This window comes from Fulmarus glacialis, unplaced genomic scaffold (genome assembly GCF_000690835.1).
Source record: "Fulmarus glacialis isolate BGI_N327 unplaced genomic scaffold, ASM69083v1 scaffold32592, whole genome shotgun sequence".
NCBI classification, from domain to species: Eukaryota; Metazoa; Chordata; class Aves; order Procellariiformes; family Procellariidae; genus Fulmarus; species Fulmarus glacialis.
The window spans coordinates 9,885-28,717 of NW_009198987.1; the positions used below are offsets into that span (position 1 = coordinate 9,885).

Genomic DNA, 18,833 nt, shown 5'->3' on the forward strand with positions numbered 1-18,833 from the left:
GCTGACATCAGTGGTATCTAAAGCAGTAAACAGAAAGCAGCCATGTCTGTTCTTCCTGTACTAGGGGGAATCAAAATAAAATGCTAGTCAGATGGAGAGCAGCGAAGCTGGTAAGAAACTCTAAACTATTCAGAAAAGTTGTTGATGTAGAAAAGTGACTCTGAAAATGTTTAAATGTTCAGGTAACTAGAGCACTGTGTTTGCAGATCCTTCTGGAGAGAAGAATCCTATTTGTAACTTGCACAGCAATGCTTCAAAATAATCTAGCATTTTGTAGGAAAGAAATTAACTGCATTATCTTTTTATTAAGGAGTCTCTTTGCTATAGTTAATCAAGAATGACTGTACAAGTTCTCAACAACTTGGCTTTTTTCTTAGAAAATAACAAAACAATACCTCAAAAATGTTAACTTCTGAATGCATTTTATTCTGAGTTACTGTTTCTAATAGAAACTGAGCAATTGAGTCCTGAGACTTGCTGTAATCATTTATAAATAAGCTCAGGTTAAGGCATTGACTTATACCAGTCCTAGCATGAATATGAATATTGTTGCAATTATTTTTTAAGTATTAGTATCCTAGAGGGCATTCTAAAATGAGACTTTAGTGCTTTCTAAAAGACTGTTACAAGGTTCATATATTAGGTTGAAAATAACTTCACGTCTTTAAAAGACGTTTTCGTTCTCAGAGAACTTAAATCGGTTCTTGTAAACACAGAGGATGGTATTTAAAATGTCAGCCAAAGCAAGCAATCTGGCATCAGATGCTCCTTTTGAGGGACAAGAGTGCAAGGGCAAGAAGTGATACACGCTGTAACTTTGTAAAGTGCATACATATGTGAACATTTCTCTCCCTAATGGGCTATTGTGTTGTGATGTGAATGTTGATGTATCATGGAAGAAATGAATACTACTCTCCCTTCCCTTTCAGACAATCGAAGGAAAGTAGAACCGCCTCTTGGAGGTCATGATCCTCGAACAGCAGTTCAGTTAAGAAGCCTCAGCACCGTTTTAAAGCGCCTCAAAGAAATCATGGAAGGGAAGAGCCAGGTACTTCTTCTGAGGCATTTGTAGGCCAAACTATCTAGAAACTGAACTGTTTACTGGGCTTCTCTGAGCTTAATTTTTAGATACATCACAAGGATTTTTTCAGATATTTGAAGGATGAGTGAATAAATTCAAAAATCATTGTGTGAGTGCAGGGGAAACAAGTTGACACTGACTTTTGACATGTTAAACATCTGTCATATTGTGGGAGTGAAACATTGCAGTTGCTCAGCTTCTTGAACTTGGACAAGATGCTCTCATTTTAGACTCCTTCCCACTTCTGTATTACCTAATCTAGTATTACCTGATGGTTTTCTCCCTTGAAGGCTAACCATGGGCAGGCGAAACACATTGACTGTCACAAATAGTAATGAGAATTCTAAGGATGAATTAAATCTGCTACTTACTGTGGTAGTGATTGGTCAGCAATATTTGCTTGAAAGGCTTGTCCTGGTAGTCAGTTTTGATTCAGCTGGATAAGGGTCTGGTGGTTGCTACTGACTTTCTGATTTCACCTCCCTCTGCTTTGTTGGACCATGCCTTTAAGAGGAGGATCTAGTTGAGAAAAGAAGCCACAACTATTTATACGTGATGATATAAATAGCTGTATCTGGGAGCAAGACACAAGGCAAAAGTACATTTAATTAAATTGAATGAAGAAGAAAAAGGCTTTTGGCTTGGTAGCTTTTACAGGTAGACTTTGAGTAAACTCACTTAGCTTCCAGTGCTATTCTGCTTGTAAGAGTAACTTTACTTTGGTAGAAAGGGTGATATTTTTGAGAGTGAAACAAAAGCCTTTCATTGCAGTAAGCAGGGCATTGAGTGTGGCCTCTACTAGTATTTCAGTTTGTGGCAGCTTCTGAAGGTGGCATCTTTGAAGCTATTGGAGAAGTGCTCAAACAGACAGGAAGCAGCAGTAAATGAATATGTCTAGATCTTTCTCTGAAAGCAGTATGTTAGTTGTCAGCATGCTAACTTCTGTACAAATGGTAATGCATCACTGCCCTTTACTGCAGCCATGTCTTGCTTGAGTTACTCCAGGCAACAATATCTTCCTGCTGTGGACTTGGTCTGTCTCTTCAGGAGACCACTTTACTGTCGTAGAAAGCATGTGTCAGATCCTGGAAGATGCTGCTCTAATCAACCTCTGCTGCTAACGGGGGCCAGACTTCTGTTCTGAACCCTTCCTTGTAGGCTGTTCTTGTCATGTTCTTGTCAGTGTTGGCTCTGACTTGAGCAAGGCAGAGAGCTGGAAGGTGTCACCAGCAATTGCTGGGTTTCTAAACACCCAGTCATGTGCAAGTAGGGCAGAGGCAATGCGGGAGAGATGGTGGGCAGAGGCACTGCTGCTTGGAACAGCTGCTCTCCGTGTGACAGAACCAGAGACTTGGCTTATCATGCAGAGCTGCAGCAAAAACTGTTAATCGGCATCCACTGCAGCTTTGCAGCAGTTCCTTGGCAAAGCTCTTCACTGCATCTTTCTGTGCTTGAAGCTTGGTGTTCATCTTAATTTCTAGACTCTCTTGAGTACTAGACTGCCTTGAGTAGTCTTCAACCTCTTCCTGTACGAGTTTTTTTGGGTGAGGACAGCACGAAATTGTTGTCTTGTTGATCATAGCTGTTTTGGTCTCAAAATTGATCTGGCAGCTATGTCAAGCTCTACTTTGAACATGCAAAAATAAACCGCAATTCGGGGTGGCCTTTTTTTTTTGGTTATGTGAAAATCAGAGTACGGATCACCTTTCTTCTCTCTGGCTGTTTTGAGAAAATTCTTGCAGCACTCTCATTTCCTAAGAAAAACCCAGAGTATTCAGTCCCTCTGAAAAGGCTTATTGCCAGAACTGAACTCTAGCAAAGAGTGTTTCACAGTCAGAGCTATCATGTGACCATCAGCTGTTGTCTCCATCCATGGTAATTGTAGCTGGTGTGCTCAGAATCGTAATTGAGAGGTTTGTCTTGCTCTGTTTATAGCTACAACAACAAATAGAAGTTTTAACTCTTTGTTTTCAAGTCTTAAAAACAAGACCAAAATTCCTGTAGTTGCACCCATGCTGTAAATCAGTATGTGTCGTTACCTGCTGAATGTGTATTCCACGGTTGTTTTCACATGGCAGGTAACCTGGAGTTTTGAAACGACATCAATCTGGGACACAGGGTTTTACAACTGTTTACTGAGGTTTTGAAGAATTTGATCATATAACAAAACTTTTTACATGTATCCTTTCAAAGTACATCCCAGTATTAGCTGTTGAAATGATCTTCCTGCACTGATAAATCCTGATAACTTGATTTATGCCTGGATAACAGCTTCAACTAATGTGTGGGTTTTGGTTTTGGTTGGTGTTTTTTTTTTTTTTTGTAAACTGTGCTAGTTGAGGGCCTGTAATGAGAAGGAAGAGCAATCAGTACTTCATATGTTTGTTTCTTTTTGACTTTTATCTAGAGCTCGTGATAGTTTTTATCTGCTTTGCTTCCACCTTGGATCAAGAAAGCAAAGGCTTACTAGATTTATTCTGACAGTTAAGAATTCTCCCAGCCTTCTGGCTCCTTATAAAACTACATGAAAAATCCTTTCTGTGCATGTGTGCTTATACACATACACAAGAGCGTGCACACACACAATATGAAATTGTCCTTTTTGTGTGCACAGTCTATAAAGCAATCATGAATCTAAACATGCTTTTTTATTTACAAAAAAAAGTTTTTCTCTGCTGCCTTCCCTTGTAGGACAGTGACTTAAAGCAGTACTGGATGCCTGACAGCCAGTGCAAAGAATGCTATGACTGCAGTGAGAAATTCACTACCTTCCGGCGGAGGCACCACTGTCGACTTTGTGGGCAGATCTTCTGTAGTCGATGCTGCAATCAAGAAATCCCTGGAAAATTCATGGGCTACACAGGTAGGGTTTATCTGTTGAGAAGCAGAACATTCTCTGTGTGCTCAGCTCTGTTTGGACTACTGCATTTTAGATACTGGCATCTGCTAGAGAATGCTGTACAGGTCTCTAGTGGGCTTAGAAATAAGCAAAATGCATCAGAGGACCTAATTCTACCAATTTCTTCATGCACAATGGTGGATTATGCCATGCCTGCTTATTTTTACCAACGCTACGTCCATGATGACGAAACAAATATGGCCACTATTTAACAAGGGTGTTCGCTACAAAAAGTGTGCTCAAGTAAAAGTTGCTTTTAGTAATGGTAGTTTTAAAATGTAGTGAGCCACATGTTCTAATTGAGGGTGAGCGAAACTTTCAAATACCAGTTACCAAACTCTAGGCATCTCCTGATGGAGGTAATGATTTCCAGACATCAGCTGGTATGTCATATCTGACTGGCTATTGTTGTACCATGATTTCAGTGTGCACATGTGCTCTCTCCCCACCTCCACAACCTGTCTCTCTCTTACTGATCATGTGTTATGCATCATTTGACTTGGAGAAATTCCCTGAGTGTATAATTATTTGGGGTTTTGCTCTTTAAGGGAATATGAGAACTAGACATAAACTTGCAAAGAGGTTTTGAAACAGGAAATCCTTCTTTTCCCACCACTACACACCTCTGATCCTGTAGGAACAGAGTACTATTTGTTCCTGTTCACTTACGCTCTCTGGTTCCCCTTTCCATAGGGGATCTCCGAGCCTGCACTTACTGCCGCAAAATAGCCTTAAGCTATGCACACTCCACAGACAGTAACTCCATTGGAGAAGACTTAAATGCTCTGTCAGATTCTGCGTGTTCTGTATCAGTGCTGGATCCTAGCGAGCCACGCACACCAGTTGGGAGCCGTAAAGCTAGCCGCAACATCTTTCTGGAGGAGGATCTAACCTGGCAAAGGTAAGTGAATGGCTTCATGCTGAGCTCCAGAATCTTAACTGTGTTTTCAGGCAGGCTGACACCTGCCTAGGCAAAAGCTGGTGGTTTCCATCTAGGAAACTTAGAAGTATATCTCCCGTGAAAAGAATCTAATCCTGTGCTTGCTTCTAATATTCTTCTCTTCAAGTTGAAATGTGGAAACTTTTCTAGTGGAGTTTTAAATTATTTGCAGTTCTTCCTTTAACCTATTGGATCAGTGATTCTATACCAATGACAGAGCAGGCTTTTAGCTTCAGAGTTTAGAAAGACAAAACCAAAAAACATCCTTTCTAACCACCAGTGTATCAAGAGGCAAGTCAATGGAACACTGATGCTTTACCTGTCAGGTTTTGGATAGGGCAAGAGAATATAAGAGATGCTGTCTGTGTAAATAAGAGTGAAATGGTGGAAGTAACCACCTGTTTCAACTGAAGTGGGATTGAAAGGACAGCTATAAAGCTTCTTTGATCTCCTTTCAAAATGTATTTCTTCTTATTGCTCTTGAATGAGGGGATCTTTATTTTTGGAAGATGAATAAAAGAACACTGTACTTCTCAAGTGGTATGCAAGTTAATTTCTGAGGACCTTGATTTAATTTAATGTGGGGGGAGGCAGAAATAATCAGATGTGGTGTTTGTGCTCATTTCCCTAAAAACAGAAGAACAGGCAGATGTGAAACTACTGAGGAGGTCTTGAGTCAGAGCCTTTCTTTAACTGAGGGGTAGTGTTAGTGACATGTGCCTCTCAGCAGATCTCTTCTGGTGGTTCTGATAGTATTAATAGAAAACCCTCAAAACCAGCTGTCTTTAGAAAATGCGCTGACTCTTGCTTTGCATGTTGCTTTTCAGAGTATGGTGCTCCTATATGGAAGCAATTAAATAATTGGCCTAGGCCAGCTTTAGGCCTAAATAAAGGCCTGGTTTAATGTCATGGTCATCTAAAGCAGTAATGTTGCAATGCTTGGGATAAATAATACCAAATTTTGAATTAGGGAATAAGTATGTGCGCTTGGAATGCTTCTCTTCAGGTGTACAAAATAACAGAAGGTATCATTAGTTCTGTCTTCTGATGTGTTATTAGTGTCTTTATTATGGCAATTCAACAGCTTGTAGACATGAACATGTAAAGAAAATATTTATATCTTTTATTTTGGGCAGCTTGTAGCACTCTAGAAAAATACTGCCTATTCTTGAGAGGCTGATAGCTCTTTCTATGCTAGAACACTTAGTCTTGTTGGGAGACACAGAGTAAACATGGGCTGCTTTTGTGAGTGAGAGGGAGAGAGATTGAGATTAGGTAGTTTATTGTTGCTTGAGGAGGATTACATTTTTCTTCAGTGCTTGTTGCTCTTAAAATGTAAAGCTTTGCAGTGGGCTACAGTGCTTTTTTTAATACTGCATTTGGTAAGTTCCTGATTGACCTTCAGATGTTTGAACTCAAGACATTGAACTTAAACGGCATGGTGGAAAGTGGCAACTCGCAGCTTCTTAATGGAAGCAAAGTTTTTTTTTCTAATATGTGGCTTCTGTGTGAGAAGTAGTTTGCTTCAGAAGAAAACTTAGGAATTGAGTCTCTTCCCAAAATAATGTATCTGAGATAAGACTCTTGCCTCTCCTGCTGTCATATGCTGCAAAACAGTGAGAAAAGCATTTAGGGGAGTGATGCTGTATTTACTTGTCTGACGTTGCTCTGCTCTTTGCACAGTTGGAACATAGAGGCATGGGCTCCTGCTTTAACTAACTTGAAGGACCGTGTCCTTTAAAAGTGAAGGAGTGATGTACTCTGGGCAAGTACAGCTACTCAGGCAAAGTGGTATTGTGTACATTTTCTCATGAAGAGCATTTATCGTGCTAGTAACATGTCTACATCCTAGAAGATAGCCAGTACGGCTGTATCAGTTGGAGTGTAGTGGCTTATATCTCATACAGTTTTGCCAGTAGGAATTTATATTGATGGTGTACGAACATCTGCTCTCCTTCCTCCTGGGGTGGAAGGAAAGGGAGGGCAAAGGTGATAGTGATCAGGTTAAACAATTACAGAAGGTTGTCAGGCTGTCTTGGTAAAAGCTGTCTAGCAATAGCTATAGATAGCATTGCTTGGATTGCAAAGATGATGTGTTGGAGAGATGGGGGCAACGCCTCTACCTCCAAAGCACGGAATAGCAGCCTGTAAGGAAGGAGGATGTGTAAGAAAGGGATATAGGGGAAGAGGGCGGGAGGGCAGCATAATATGAGAAGTGGGAAGAGGCTGTATTGTCCAAGACTTCAGTCTGAAGGGAGAAAACTTGAGCACTGCCCTCCAGATATCATTAACCTACAGATGGGGAAAGATTTCCCTATTCCCTCATTGATTTAACAATGCTGGGTGTGAATGACAGGTAACGTTATAATTAACTGTATTTTAATTCCAGCTGTTCAGATGCTGCTGCATGTGGCAAATCTCTCAAACATCTGTAACATGCTCCTTTTCCTTGCAGTTTGATTCACCCAGACTCTTCAACTACCACGTTGTCTGCACGCCTTGGATCTGTCCAGGAGGATGCAGGGAAGTCGCCAGCTAGGAACAGGTAAACTAATCATATCTGGGTAATTTCTGTTCTGGATGCACTCCTAGCCCACTCTTCAATGTAAAGTCTGTATTTTGGGGCTTGTTTTTACTGAGCATGCTGTTTCATGTCTAGAATGGGACACCCCATTACCCATATGTAACGGTAAGGAAAGACCATTTGTGTACATACTCATATTAATAAATGTACTACTTTTGAGGAACCCGTAGTTTGCTGCTCTGTCAGTCAAATAGAGGTGGGAGGAAGACAGAAAGGGAAGGAAGTGGCTAAGAAAGGTAGAGTTCTGAGGAAGCTGAAGAAAAGGGAGCAACAGAGACTTGGTAATGGGAGGCAAAGACTGAGGTCATGGAGGAGCAGAGGTGTAGTTTTTGTTTGTTTGTTTTGTGGTTTCCCTCCCCGCCCCCACCTGCTCCCTCTGCTCTTCCATTAGGTATAATCTTGTTTAAGTTACCAGGCTTCCTTAGGCTAAAATCCCATCATAGGTCTTTATGCAAGAGTACTAGAATGAACTTGGAAATGTTCATGAGAGCTTTAGTGTAAGTTGTGAATCCTTGAGCTTCATCCCACTAAATAGGCTGGTATTAGAAGAACAAGTAATTTCCACTTCACAGTGCTTCTGCTATGGTTCTGGTTACATACTTCCATTATGGTTAAATTGGGGAAATAAAGGTGAGGCAAGGATATGAGGAACAGAGCAAAGATTATCCAAATTTCAGTGTTGGAGTCAGGAGACGTTCAGAGACTTCTTTGCATTGGTGCTACAGGAATGCAGAATGTTTAGCAATTTGGAGGGATCTGGCAGGACCAGCAAAGACTAGGGAACTCAGCTGAGAAGGATGCTGGGTGTGCCTTTCAGGGAACAGGCTGCTTGGAGTTTTTATCTTCTGTGTGATGGGGACAGTTAGGAGGAGATGCACGCTGACTGTACAGCTGAGAACCAAAGATCTCACCTAGGGGGAGTAAAATACTGGTGAATAAATCAGTACCACAAATCAATTCTGGGCAAACATGGGAAGGAGTCCAGAGTTAAAAGTTCAATGCTAAATAACTGCAGTGACGTCAAGAAATGTCTTAAACCTTGAGGACGCTCTCCTGCTTCCTGTTTGAATTGATGTCGTCTATTTTAAAAGGCCTTTGCTGTTTGCTCACACATGCAGTAGTAGGAAGGTCTAAGCTGGACCTGGCAGGCCCAAACTGCTCATTCAAGTTAAATTTTAGCTGTCTGGCTATTCATGGCCTCACCATAGTACTTACCTGTCTGCACTCAAGTTTGAGAAGTAACAATGAGGTATAACCTATCTGTCAAAATTCTGAACCTGTGGTAACAAAGCTATTGGCTTTGGGCTAAGCAATGCTAGCCTTTAGATCTTGTCAAAGCAGCTGTACATGTTTCTTTGAGGCAATCTTGACCATGCCTCTTTCTAGACGAGATGAAGGAAAAAAGATGCAGGTTGAGTGCATTTAGATGCAGGTAGCAGAAGTTACTTAGTATTACTTGTTTTCCCTGTCAGTGGGGTATGTGTTGTTTTTTTTCTCAGACTGATTATTTATGGGGGAAAAAACGAGCTACAGTCAAATGTTGCAAGCGGAGGGATTCAAACTTCTTTGCAGGTGCTTCTCAAGGATAGGGATTTTCATTGCAAAATCTCCCCCTCTGTTTTTAGAAAATACAGTAAAGTCCCAGATGAAATTGGTGATGATAAACACAGATATGAAATCTGACTGTTCTAACTCTTGCTTAATGGCCTTTTAGACAAATTAAAAATGCGTGCTGCTTACAGGTAGGTGGCACAGTTAAAGTAGCTGTTGCGAAACAACTGGGAGGAGTGCTTGATGATGGACTTTGATGTCAGTCTCATCTTCCACATAAGAATGCTTTCTGTTAAGCTGCATAAGTCTGCCAGTTCTAACTTTGTTTAACTTGAGAGCATCTGAACAGCAGAAGACTGGCAGAGTTTTAGCCTGCCTTGAATGCCTGACTATGAGAGAAAGTTTTTGCTTATCACCCCTAGATGTATATGGATGTAGTGCCAACGTAGTTTCCTTTGATTCTGCATAAATGACTAAAAAGGACCTAAATAAAACCCTTTATTAGCACATATTCCTCCTCAAGAGACAGAGGAGGAAAAAGCAGTGATTTTGAGACTGTATCTTCAGTACCTACTTCCTTGCAGTACAAAAGCTGAAATAGGGTGGCATTGCTATTTCATGCCTGGGCTCAGCCACATCATCCATTGAGAATTCTTGGGAATAATTAAAGTGTCTGTTAGCCAGTTAGCAAGCTCTGTGAAGTTATCTGAGTTTCATTCCAAAGACCAGAGGCTGGCAACAGTTCTTAGCCAGTTTAGTCAGTTTAACTGACTAAACTCTTCAGTCAGTTTAGCACTGGCATTTTGAACTTCCCTGTTGCTGTATGCAGAAGTGTTTTCCATCCTCACTCCTTAGAGCTCTGTTAGCATGAATAGCTTACACTGCATGCTTTTTGCTGCTGCATGATGAGAAGTTGTACTCTGGTTATTCAGAGACTTAGTCTAGTTGTGGGATATTGGATCAGAGGGTTATCTGGATCTTGTATTTGCATTTGTAGCTTTGCAATGATTATTGCAAAATGGTGTGTTTGTACTGGAGTGCACAGCCAAGATTTCCTAACAGCTGGGCTAAGATCAGGTGGATGCTCCATATCGCAGGAAAATTGCCAGTTGGAGTGACCTCTAGCTTCAGCAGACAGTTTAGCCACCCTAGGGAACAGGTGCTCAAACTTCCAGACTCTGCAAGCTGTAAGCCATGTATTTCAGAGAGCTGAGGAGAAGGACTTTTAAATGGGTCAAAGAGAGGGGGAATCTCAGTGCCTTGTTACAGGGATCCTGGTGTTGCCTGCCCTTGCTGGCATCTATCTTGCCTCCAAACCACTGGAGTTTCTAATTACCCAGCATCCTATCCCTTTCCCAGTCTATTCAAATGCAGACATATAGGAATTGCTGTGCCTAAACTTAGTTCTAAGTGCTTCCTACAAAGAGCTTTACAAAAGTTTATGTTTAACTTAGATGTTCCAAAGCAATATACTTGCTTCCTAGGGATCCTTTCTTCTGCTTTCATGGTCGAGGAAGCTTTAAGCAGTAAGTCTGTACTGAGGAGTGAACAATGTCACAGGTTTAAGTTCCTTTTTAGCATGCTACAAGATCAATGCCTGCTCTGGTGAAGCACCGCACAATGAACACTTATGCTTCAATTCCTCTGTCTTCCACTACAGATCAGCCAGCATCACTAACCTGTCGCTGGATCGGTCAGGTTCACCAATGGTGCCTACCTATGAGACATCCGTCAGCCCCCAGGCCAGTCGCACACATTTGAAGGCAGAGACCAGCGAGGATGAGCGCAAAATCCTTCTGGTACCTTTCAGACTTCTGTTTGTCTTGCTCTGTGAAGGCAATGAAGTTTGCCTTTCTTGTATCATGCAGCAGGAGTATCTTCCTGCCTTTAAAGTCTCTTGTCTGAGCGCTCCTACCTGGACCCCTCCTCCAGGTGGTGCAGGCATGGGGAATATTAGACACTTTCATCTTCCTGAAACAAATCATAGTTTCATGTGGTGTTTGCATAAAAGTTTTACAGTTTTAGTCTTGGGAAGTGTGTTACGCAGTGTGGAGTTGGTGTATGGTGGCTTCTTGTGGGTTAAACCTGCCATGGTTGCAACTGTAATGCAATGACCTGATCCCGTATTTCTCCAAGTTCAGATTTTCCTTTTCATAGGCCACATAGTCAGAAACTTTAAATGGCTGCTTCAAAATGGTTGCACCATGATGAATGAGTTAAAGCTGTTACAGCTTATTGTGCCAAATATAACTTAGCCCCTCCCCTTGTTTGCAGAATAAATATAACATTTTGTAGAAAGTTGTAGTGATGTACTTGTTCGAAAAAAAATCAATGTGCAACAGTGTTCTGTGTAATCCTACTATCCCCTCCCCACAGAGGCAGTGTTGTAGGTGGCAGTTACTGTACAGTGTTCAGTAGAAAACTGTGTTTCTTTTCTTTGAGGGATGGGAAATGTTTCTAACAAATGGGGCAAAAAATATGCAGAGAAGGGAAGGGAGTGATTTTTCACACATTAAAAGATTCAAGATTGCTCCCCACTGCCAATCTAAAATTAGGAAGGCTAATTTCTGTGTTGTCAGGTACTTGCCTGCTGTCAGCAAAATGCATACAAGGGTGCAGAACTCCTTTCTAGGGTGCTCTGTAAATGGATAACCACGTGAGGGAGAAACATTTTTAAGGCACGTCTTTACACCACCCTGCCCTGTGTGTATATGTTATGTAGGAAAAATGAAATTTAAAATGGACCAAGGTGGTCAAGTCCCAGTGCACTTCAGCTTCACATTGTTTAATTTTTTGTCTGTTTCCTTCCTTGGGGGAGAAGAGGATTGGTAGTATTGTCTCTGTTTATGTAAGAGCAGAAGATGCAGTGTCAATTAATGTAGAATTTTCTGTGAACTCCCACTGTTTGTTTAATGCCCTTAGAGCTAACTCTATATTAGGAGTTAATTTAAAGCTTAACATATTCCATTCAGAAGACTAATGAACTTTGCTCTTGAAATAAAAGGTAGGGGAGGATGTACGTACGATGGGGTAAGCACATACTTCTGTGAACTAGAGGTCAAAATCCTTGAGTTGAAAGGATTTGCTGTGTTCTGCCACTTTGTCCGGTTTACTGAATTCACCATGTGAGTTAAGGGTAAACTACAAGGCAGCTGAACTGTGGAATCGTCAGTTGCATCAAATCTTGTGATCCTGTGACGTGTTCCATTACTGATCCATATATGGATCTTGACTCTATACCTGGTACGGAAGGGGACCTGCTGACGCTGGTTTTAGGATAATACCCAGGACAGCCACTGCTGGAAATAAAAGCAGAAAGCCAGTCCAGTAACAGAAGTGAAGCAAAACTGTTGGATCTCAGGGCATCCTTGGGAAAGTGCAATAATGTGGGTCTGGCAGTTAACTGGAAAGCTGAAACAAGTTAGAATTTAATTAAAGCTTTTTTTTTTTTTTTGCCCCTCTGTTACACAAAGATAGAACAAGTGAGGCATTTGAGACAGTGAGCTGCAGTGTCTCTTCTCCATCGGGGCACTCTGTTGCTCTCTCAAAATAATCCCAGGTCCCAGTTTCAGCTCTGCAACAATGGATTGTGCTGTGCCAAGTCAGGGTGCACATGGGAAAGCAAAAGGGGCCAGGTGTAGAGAGACAGCTCAGTCTAGATGGAGCATAGCCTACCCAAGAGTTGGCACACGTGCTTAACAGGCCCGAAAATGTTTGAGGTATAGGCTGAAGTGTTCCAAGTGGTAAGGGGGAGAGATCCACAAATTCAAAAATGGTTAATTGAGTTGGGAGGGGTACACACTTTTTTGCTTAGTGGCCAAAGCTAGCAGTGACTAAAAAAGCCTTGATATTGGACAATAAAAAAGGAATCCTTAATAAGAAATGGTATGCCAGAGCTTGAACATAGCAGTGTGCATTGCTGTGTCAAGTACTTGCTTTATATCTGGGCTTGATAATGGACTAGTATGCTTCACAAAGCCTAGGTTGAGCACAGATTATATAGAAAAACCCTCTTCCAAAGGATGAGTTTTCATTGTCCTCTATATTTACACACACCGCATGAGTTTGAGAATAGGGTGCAAGACGGCGGTAGTGAGGACATAAGTGTCTTGTAGGCAGTACAAAATCTTGCCACATTAAAAACAAAAACTCCTTAACTCTGAGGGTACCCACTTTGTTTTTTCCTTGTTCTCAACTTTATATAAAAAGAAGGATATAAGGAGCTGATCTCATGTCCGTTTGCTGTTTCTGTTTGCACCTTCGTATAGGTTGTGCAGAACGGCTTAGATTTGATGCCTGTTTGTGGAAGGCTCTTGATCTAGAAGCTGATCTGAGGGCTCAGGTTGATGCCCTTGAAACCAGTGCTAAGGTCAGACTAGTAAGTAACTTGCACATCTTCCTGTCCAGGACTCAGTCCAGCTGAAAGATCTGTGGAAAAAAATCTGCCATCACAACAGTGGGATGGAGTTTCAAGACCATCGCTACTGGCTGCGGACACATCCCAACTGCATTGTGGGAAAAGAGCTGGTCAACTGGCTCATCAGAAATGGGCACATAACCACAAGGTAACCCTGATGCTTTAGGACAGCAGGTATCTTCTGTCTCTGTGACAGGAGGTTGTGAGTTTTAGGTGATAAAGGGTACCTTACACGGCAGACATAGACCCCTCTGCAGGGAGATGAGAATGAAAGAAAATTCAGGTCTCTTCTTTACTGCCTACCAAAGCAGGTAGGGTTCTGAATCCGTGTGGCCCGAAGCAACAGGGCACAGGGGGCTGTCTGGTTTGGGAGCTGGTGTGGGAGGCAGCTTATGGGACAAGTATCACTCAAAGAGTTGGAGAACAGTGAGTGTATTACAAAGACTGTCCAAAAATGTCCACTGATACTCCAAAGAGCAAGTCTGCCCCTGAGATCAGAGATCACTAATAGTGTTTTGATAGCTAAATTTTTGGTGGGGCTGGCAGGCTCTTAACCTTGTAAGTGAATATAAAGAATCTGGTTTATTTAACTATGCGAGAGGAGGATAAAACTGAGATGGTTCTTAAGTGTAGAGCAACTACAGCAGAGCAGCAACTACAGTCCTCACTCAGCAGAGGTGCTCAGTATGTATAACTCAAGCTAACAATATTGGAGGAGCAAAACCAATATGTCTTAATCGTCTGTTGGACATCTCAGCTGAGTTTAGAGTATTGGCAGTCTCTTCATCGAGCTCCATACTTGAACCAGTACACTCTGCTGCCTCTCCACAATATTTTAAGTAGTATCTGGTTAAACATGACAATGGGATACTGATGAGTCAAATAGCACGTAGCAAATGACTCTTTCCTTTTGTAGCATGTTTGTACCATAAACCATGTGTGTTTAGAACTAGACTTAGAAAACCATCTCTACTCTTATACCTCCAGGGTCCAAGCCATTGCAATAGGACAAGCGTTGGTTGATGGACGCTGGCTAGAATGTGTCAGTCATCATGATCAGCTCTTCAGAGATGAGTATGCTCTCTACAGACCGTTACAGGTAAAAGGAGTAGGAAAGCTATGGTTCTTGCTGGGTTTGGTGGCTCATTAGAATCTTTTCTAATCCTGTTCTCAGCAGCCGTTGTATGATTTATAAACCAGCTGTCCTGTACAGAGAATTGGGGTCCAGGCCTTTTTCCTTAGTGGTTTAAAGCCTGAGGAAGCTGCATTTGCCCAGAAAGCTTTGGGGCTGTCCTCTATGGAGGATGAGTTGTTACATGTAGTGCTGCCTAAAGTGGAGGAAAGGGTCTCTAATCTAGGCCAGTGCCTCTCATGGCGGACATCTTCCACGGAGGTCTTGGAATGGCACAGTCTGTGCTTGTGGCAGCTGTGCTATCATGTGCATAATCTAGAATCTGTGTGCAGTTACTGGTGACTGAGACACAATGGTGGTCTTCTGTTTCAAATTTCTTTAAAAACTTCAAAGGATGGATATTTTAGATATACGGTATTGGATCTTCTTATATACTGTATTGGTAACCTTCTTCTGATCTCCAGTGATGGCAGTAATAAAGAATTCAGTACCTTAGCCACATGATGCAAGATTGGGAGGAAGTCTTTATCATTCCTCCCAGTTAGGACTGGCTAGCTGAGGGGGAGGCAGGGAACCAGTGACCAGAGATGCTATCCTACCGTATTTCATTGCAATGAAGCTTGCTGAGGGGTAAGAGCAGTCACTGGCCTGAGTGATTGGATTGTTTTTTTAACTTGAACAAGATATCTCTGTAGCCTGTTACCTGAAAGCATTCAGTTGAGTCTTCCATGTTCTGCAGCTTCTCACAATAAAGAATGGCTCAGCTGCCCCATGGACTTCAGTCAGTAAGCTTGCAGCCATTAGCATCTTGTCTTCCTCGTGCATTTCAGCTCTTGGCCACAGTCACATGGTCTTCCATTGAGATTGCTCTGGGCTTCATCTGGCACCTCAGCTAGTTAATTGCACTGTCTCAGTTTGCTAGTAAAAGCTTGCCCTTACCTAGCAAGTGTTTGCGGACCCCTGTTTGTAACTATTTGTAAGGGGCTTATGTTATTCAAGGTTTAAAGCCAATTCTTGTTCTCATCTGCTGATAGCACTGTCTGATCTCATTTCTCCTGGACAAAGAGTCAGGAGAAACAGTGTTGTTGACTCAGTTGCTTGCTGCACTCACTGTAGCCAAAGGAATGATAGTGAGAACTTCCTCTTGAGGTGACTGGAGGCATCAGGATGGCTGATGGAAATTGCTTAGATGCTCTCCAGGTTCTCTGGCACTTTAGCCAGACTTTGGCTACACAGTAGCCCCAGCTAGAGCCTGACCTGTGAGTGAAGCTCTTAGAGCTACTTTAGTCAGTCACAGAATTGCTCCAGTAACTTAGAATTAGCCTCCACCAAAACCTGCATGTGCTGGTTTCTGGGTAAAGGATATGGTCATCACCCAGCTTGGCTGGGGATAGGAAGCATTCAAAACTGCTTAGCTGGATGTGGTGACAGAAAATGTGCAGTAGAATAAACTTGTCCTTTAGTGCCACTTAGTCACAACTTGTGTGGAGGTGGGGAGGAGGCAGAGACTAAGCACGTGGGAAGAGTAAAGAAATACTCGTTTCCGGTCTCAAAGAGTTCCTATTTCATGCCAAGGCGGGTGGCTCTATGACTAACCTGGCTCAGCCCACTGAGAGTGTCCTCTGATTTTTAAAATATCTGATCTGCATTTGTAGCAGGCTGCTTTCTAAGGCTGCTTAATATTTCAGCAGAGCTGCACTTTAACACCTTTTTTTCTTCCTTGTCTTCTAGAGCACAGAGTTCTCGGAAACCCCATCTCCAGATAGTGACTCTGTGAACTCTGTAGAGGGGCACTCTGAGCCATCCTGGTTCAAAGACATCAAGTTTGATGACAGTGACACAGAGCAGATTGCTGATGAAGGAGAAGATAACTTAGCCAGTGAGTTTCACCTGAGTCTTGTTCTTACTCTGCCTTCTCCTATTATCCCCAGTCTTTTGGGACGTAGTAGTTTAACCATGTCTTGCTTTATGTGTGTGTGTGTTTGTGTGTGTGCACATGGGGCTGTAAGGATCTAAGCAAACTATAACGTAGCTAGTCCTCCTGTTTCTTACAATGGATACAGTATTTTGTATTTAGTGGAACTGGTAAAGCTTCATACTTCTAATGGAGGAGAAGCATGTAAATTGCTGCCTTCTGTTTCTCAGGCAGACTTCTACTTGATTTGGGCCCTATAGTAATGCACTAAAGAACGCCCAATATGTCAGCATGCACACATGAAGATAAGATTAGAACTATGAAAATACTGTATTCCTATAGTATTGCACACTGGTCTTTATGTATTAAAGACAATTTTTCTCCTCTCCGGTACCCTCATAATACCCATTTGAACCCTTCTCCTCCCCGTATCTTCCCCCTTACCCAACACTAAAAGACTCCGCCAGCCCTAGCAAGCGCACTTCAGTCAGCAGCTTCCAGTCCACAATGGACAGTGATTCAGCCGCCTCCATCAGCCTGAACGTGGAGCTGGACAACGTGAACTTCCATATCAAGAAGCACTCCAAGTACCCACATGTGCCCCCTCACCCTGCCGACCAAAAAGGTATGAGGTAGTCACCAGCTGGAGTTGCACATGATGGAGAGCTGGGCCCTAATAATACTGACCTATTTGGACACTACTTTTGTAGCTGTCTTACAGAGGGGGAAATACGATATTTAGCTGGCACTCACTTATAGTTTTGATGTGCTCTGAGGAGGCTCAGTAGACCTGTTGAAACACCTTCTCTGCAGAGTGTGTAACTTCCCCTGTGACTTTCTCTTTGCAGTTGAAGCAAAGTCTCCTGCTCATACATAATAGGGCAGATCCACATATACAGTTTCTGGCTAATTGGGGTGGAAAAAAATCCGTGCATAAACCAGTTTGATATGTGTCTCTATAGTTTGAGATTAAGCTGGAAAAGCAAGCAAGAAAAAAAACCCCAAACAACAAACAAACAAAATTAAATTGGAAGAGCTCTGTGCTTACTTCTAATTGTACCTTAATAAGCTTACATTTGACGGAAGAATCTTACCGATGAGCAGTAAGGCCTAACTTAATCCATATATATAACATTTCTTCAAAAGAGAACACCTACTTAAGCGAAGTATGAATAAATCAAATATTCACTGTTGAAGACTTCTTTTGAAAGTTTTTTCTCCTAAATAAGTATTAAATTGAAAGACTTTAACTATAAGCAAAATCCTTATGGAAAAAATAATGTGCCTGCCTGTTGACAACTGCATTCTCTAAATTGGACAAGGGCTGACTGAAACCAGGGCTTGCCACTGGCTTGGGTCTAGTATATTCTAGTTGCTTTACATGCTGGGTAGCAATTGATGTCTTTGCTCTGCTTCCTTAGCTAAGGTTACATCAGCTTTGTAGACTTCTATCTTTGGCTGCTTCTAAGGAGTTTCTTATTCTTAATTATTGTTTCACCCCACCCTTTCAGTATTTCCAACTTTAAAAGATGATCCAGTGTTAAATGATTTGGACTCCTTCTAATGAATTCGTCCTTCCATAAAGTCTAACGGAGCTCTTCTGTTATTGTGAATCAGAATGCAAGACTTACCTTATGCTTGCATACAGATTGCATTTTCTGAAACTGTGAAATGGTCACTGAAGAGGGTGAGGGAGGAGAACTGGTCACAGCTGATTTTCAAAGTGTGTTAGACATGGGAGAGAGTGAGGCAAATTAGAGGGGGCATTTATCAGTGCCTATTGTAGTCACCTTTTGTTATTTGCTAGAAATATGTCTAGAAGAAGGGAAATCTAACTGCTTATTTTTTCCCCCAAAGAGAGGACCAGAGCATTCGGAATTTGAGTTGATGTCAGATGACTCACCAGTAGGGACAGATGGTCAGCACTACTGACACCAGCTTGTTATTGGTTGCTTTCAACTTGTTTCCAGCTCATACCCTAATCAAATGAAAAGCTAATGCATCTGAAGAGAAGGAAAGGTGTGAAGAGGAAGAATATATCAATGAATTCCTTTTAGCAAGGAGGGATGCTGGATTTCAAGCTCCAGGTGTGCTGGAACAGGCCCAGGTGTGCTGCAGTATCTATGAATTTACAGCTGTAGCAGGTTTATCTTTATCAGTGTGTGTTGGCAGTAAAGCAGGCAGTAGTCAGTTTGGCTCTGGCCGGTGTTAAAGGACTTGTAGAGTGATAATTCTGGTTTCAGACATATCTTGGTCTTTGTCTCCTTATACAAAGAGTAGTACATGATGAGGGGGAAATGTAAGAGAGCCTGCC

The 18,833-nt window shown here is 42.0% G+C and overlaps 1 protein-coding gene across 1 annotated transcript in view; it reads left to right on the top strand.

The window, feature by feature from the left end:
* PIKFYVE (phosphoinositide kinase, FYVE finger containing) overlaps positions 1 to 18,833 on the top strand; it is a gene marked incomplete at its 3' end in the record, with an annotated part of 37,070 nt that overhangs the window by 7,401 nt on the left and 10,836 nt on the right. The window contains exons 3-11 of the mRNA XM_009573097.1: positions 930 to 1,048; positions 3,773 to 3,944; positions 4,674 to 4,881; positions 7,376 to 7,465; positions 10,716 to 10,854; positions 13,463 to 13,620; positions 14,460 to 14,571; positions 16,336 to 16,483; positions 16,977 to 17,144. Of these exons, the coding sequence (XP_009571392.1) occupies positions 930 to 1,048; positions 3,773 to 3,944; positions 4,674 to 4,881; positions 7,376 to 7,465; positions 10,716 to 10,854; positions 13,463 to 13,620; positions 14,460 to 14,571; positions 16,336 to 16,483; positions 16,977 to 17,144 (1,314 nt within the window). The remainder of the gene's footprint in view (positions 1 to 929; positions 1,049 to 3,772; positions 3,945 to 4,673; positions 4,882 to 7,375; positions 7,466 to 10,715; positions 10,855 to 13,462; positions 13,621 to 14,459; positions 14,572 to 16,335; positions 16,484 to 16,976; positions 17,145 to 18,833) is intronic.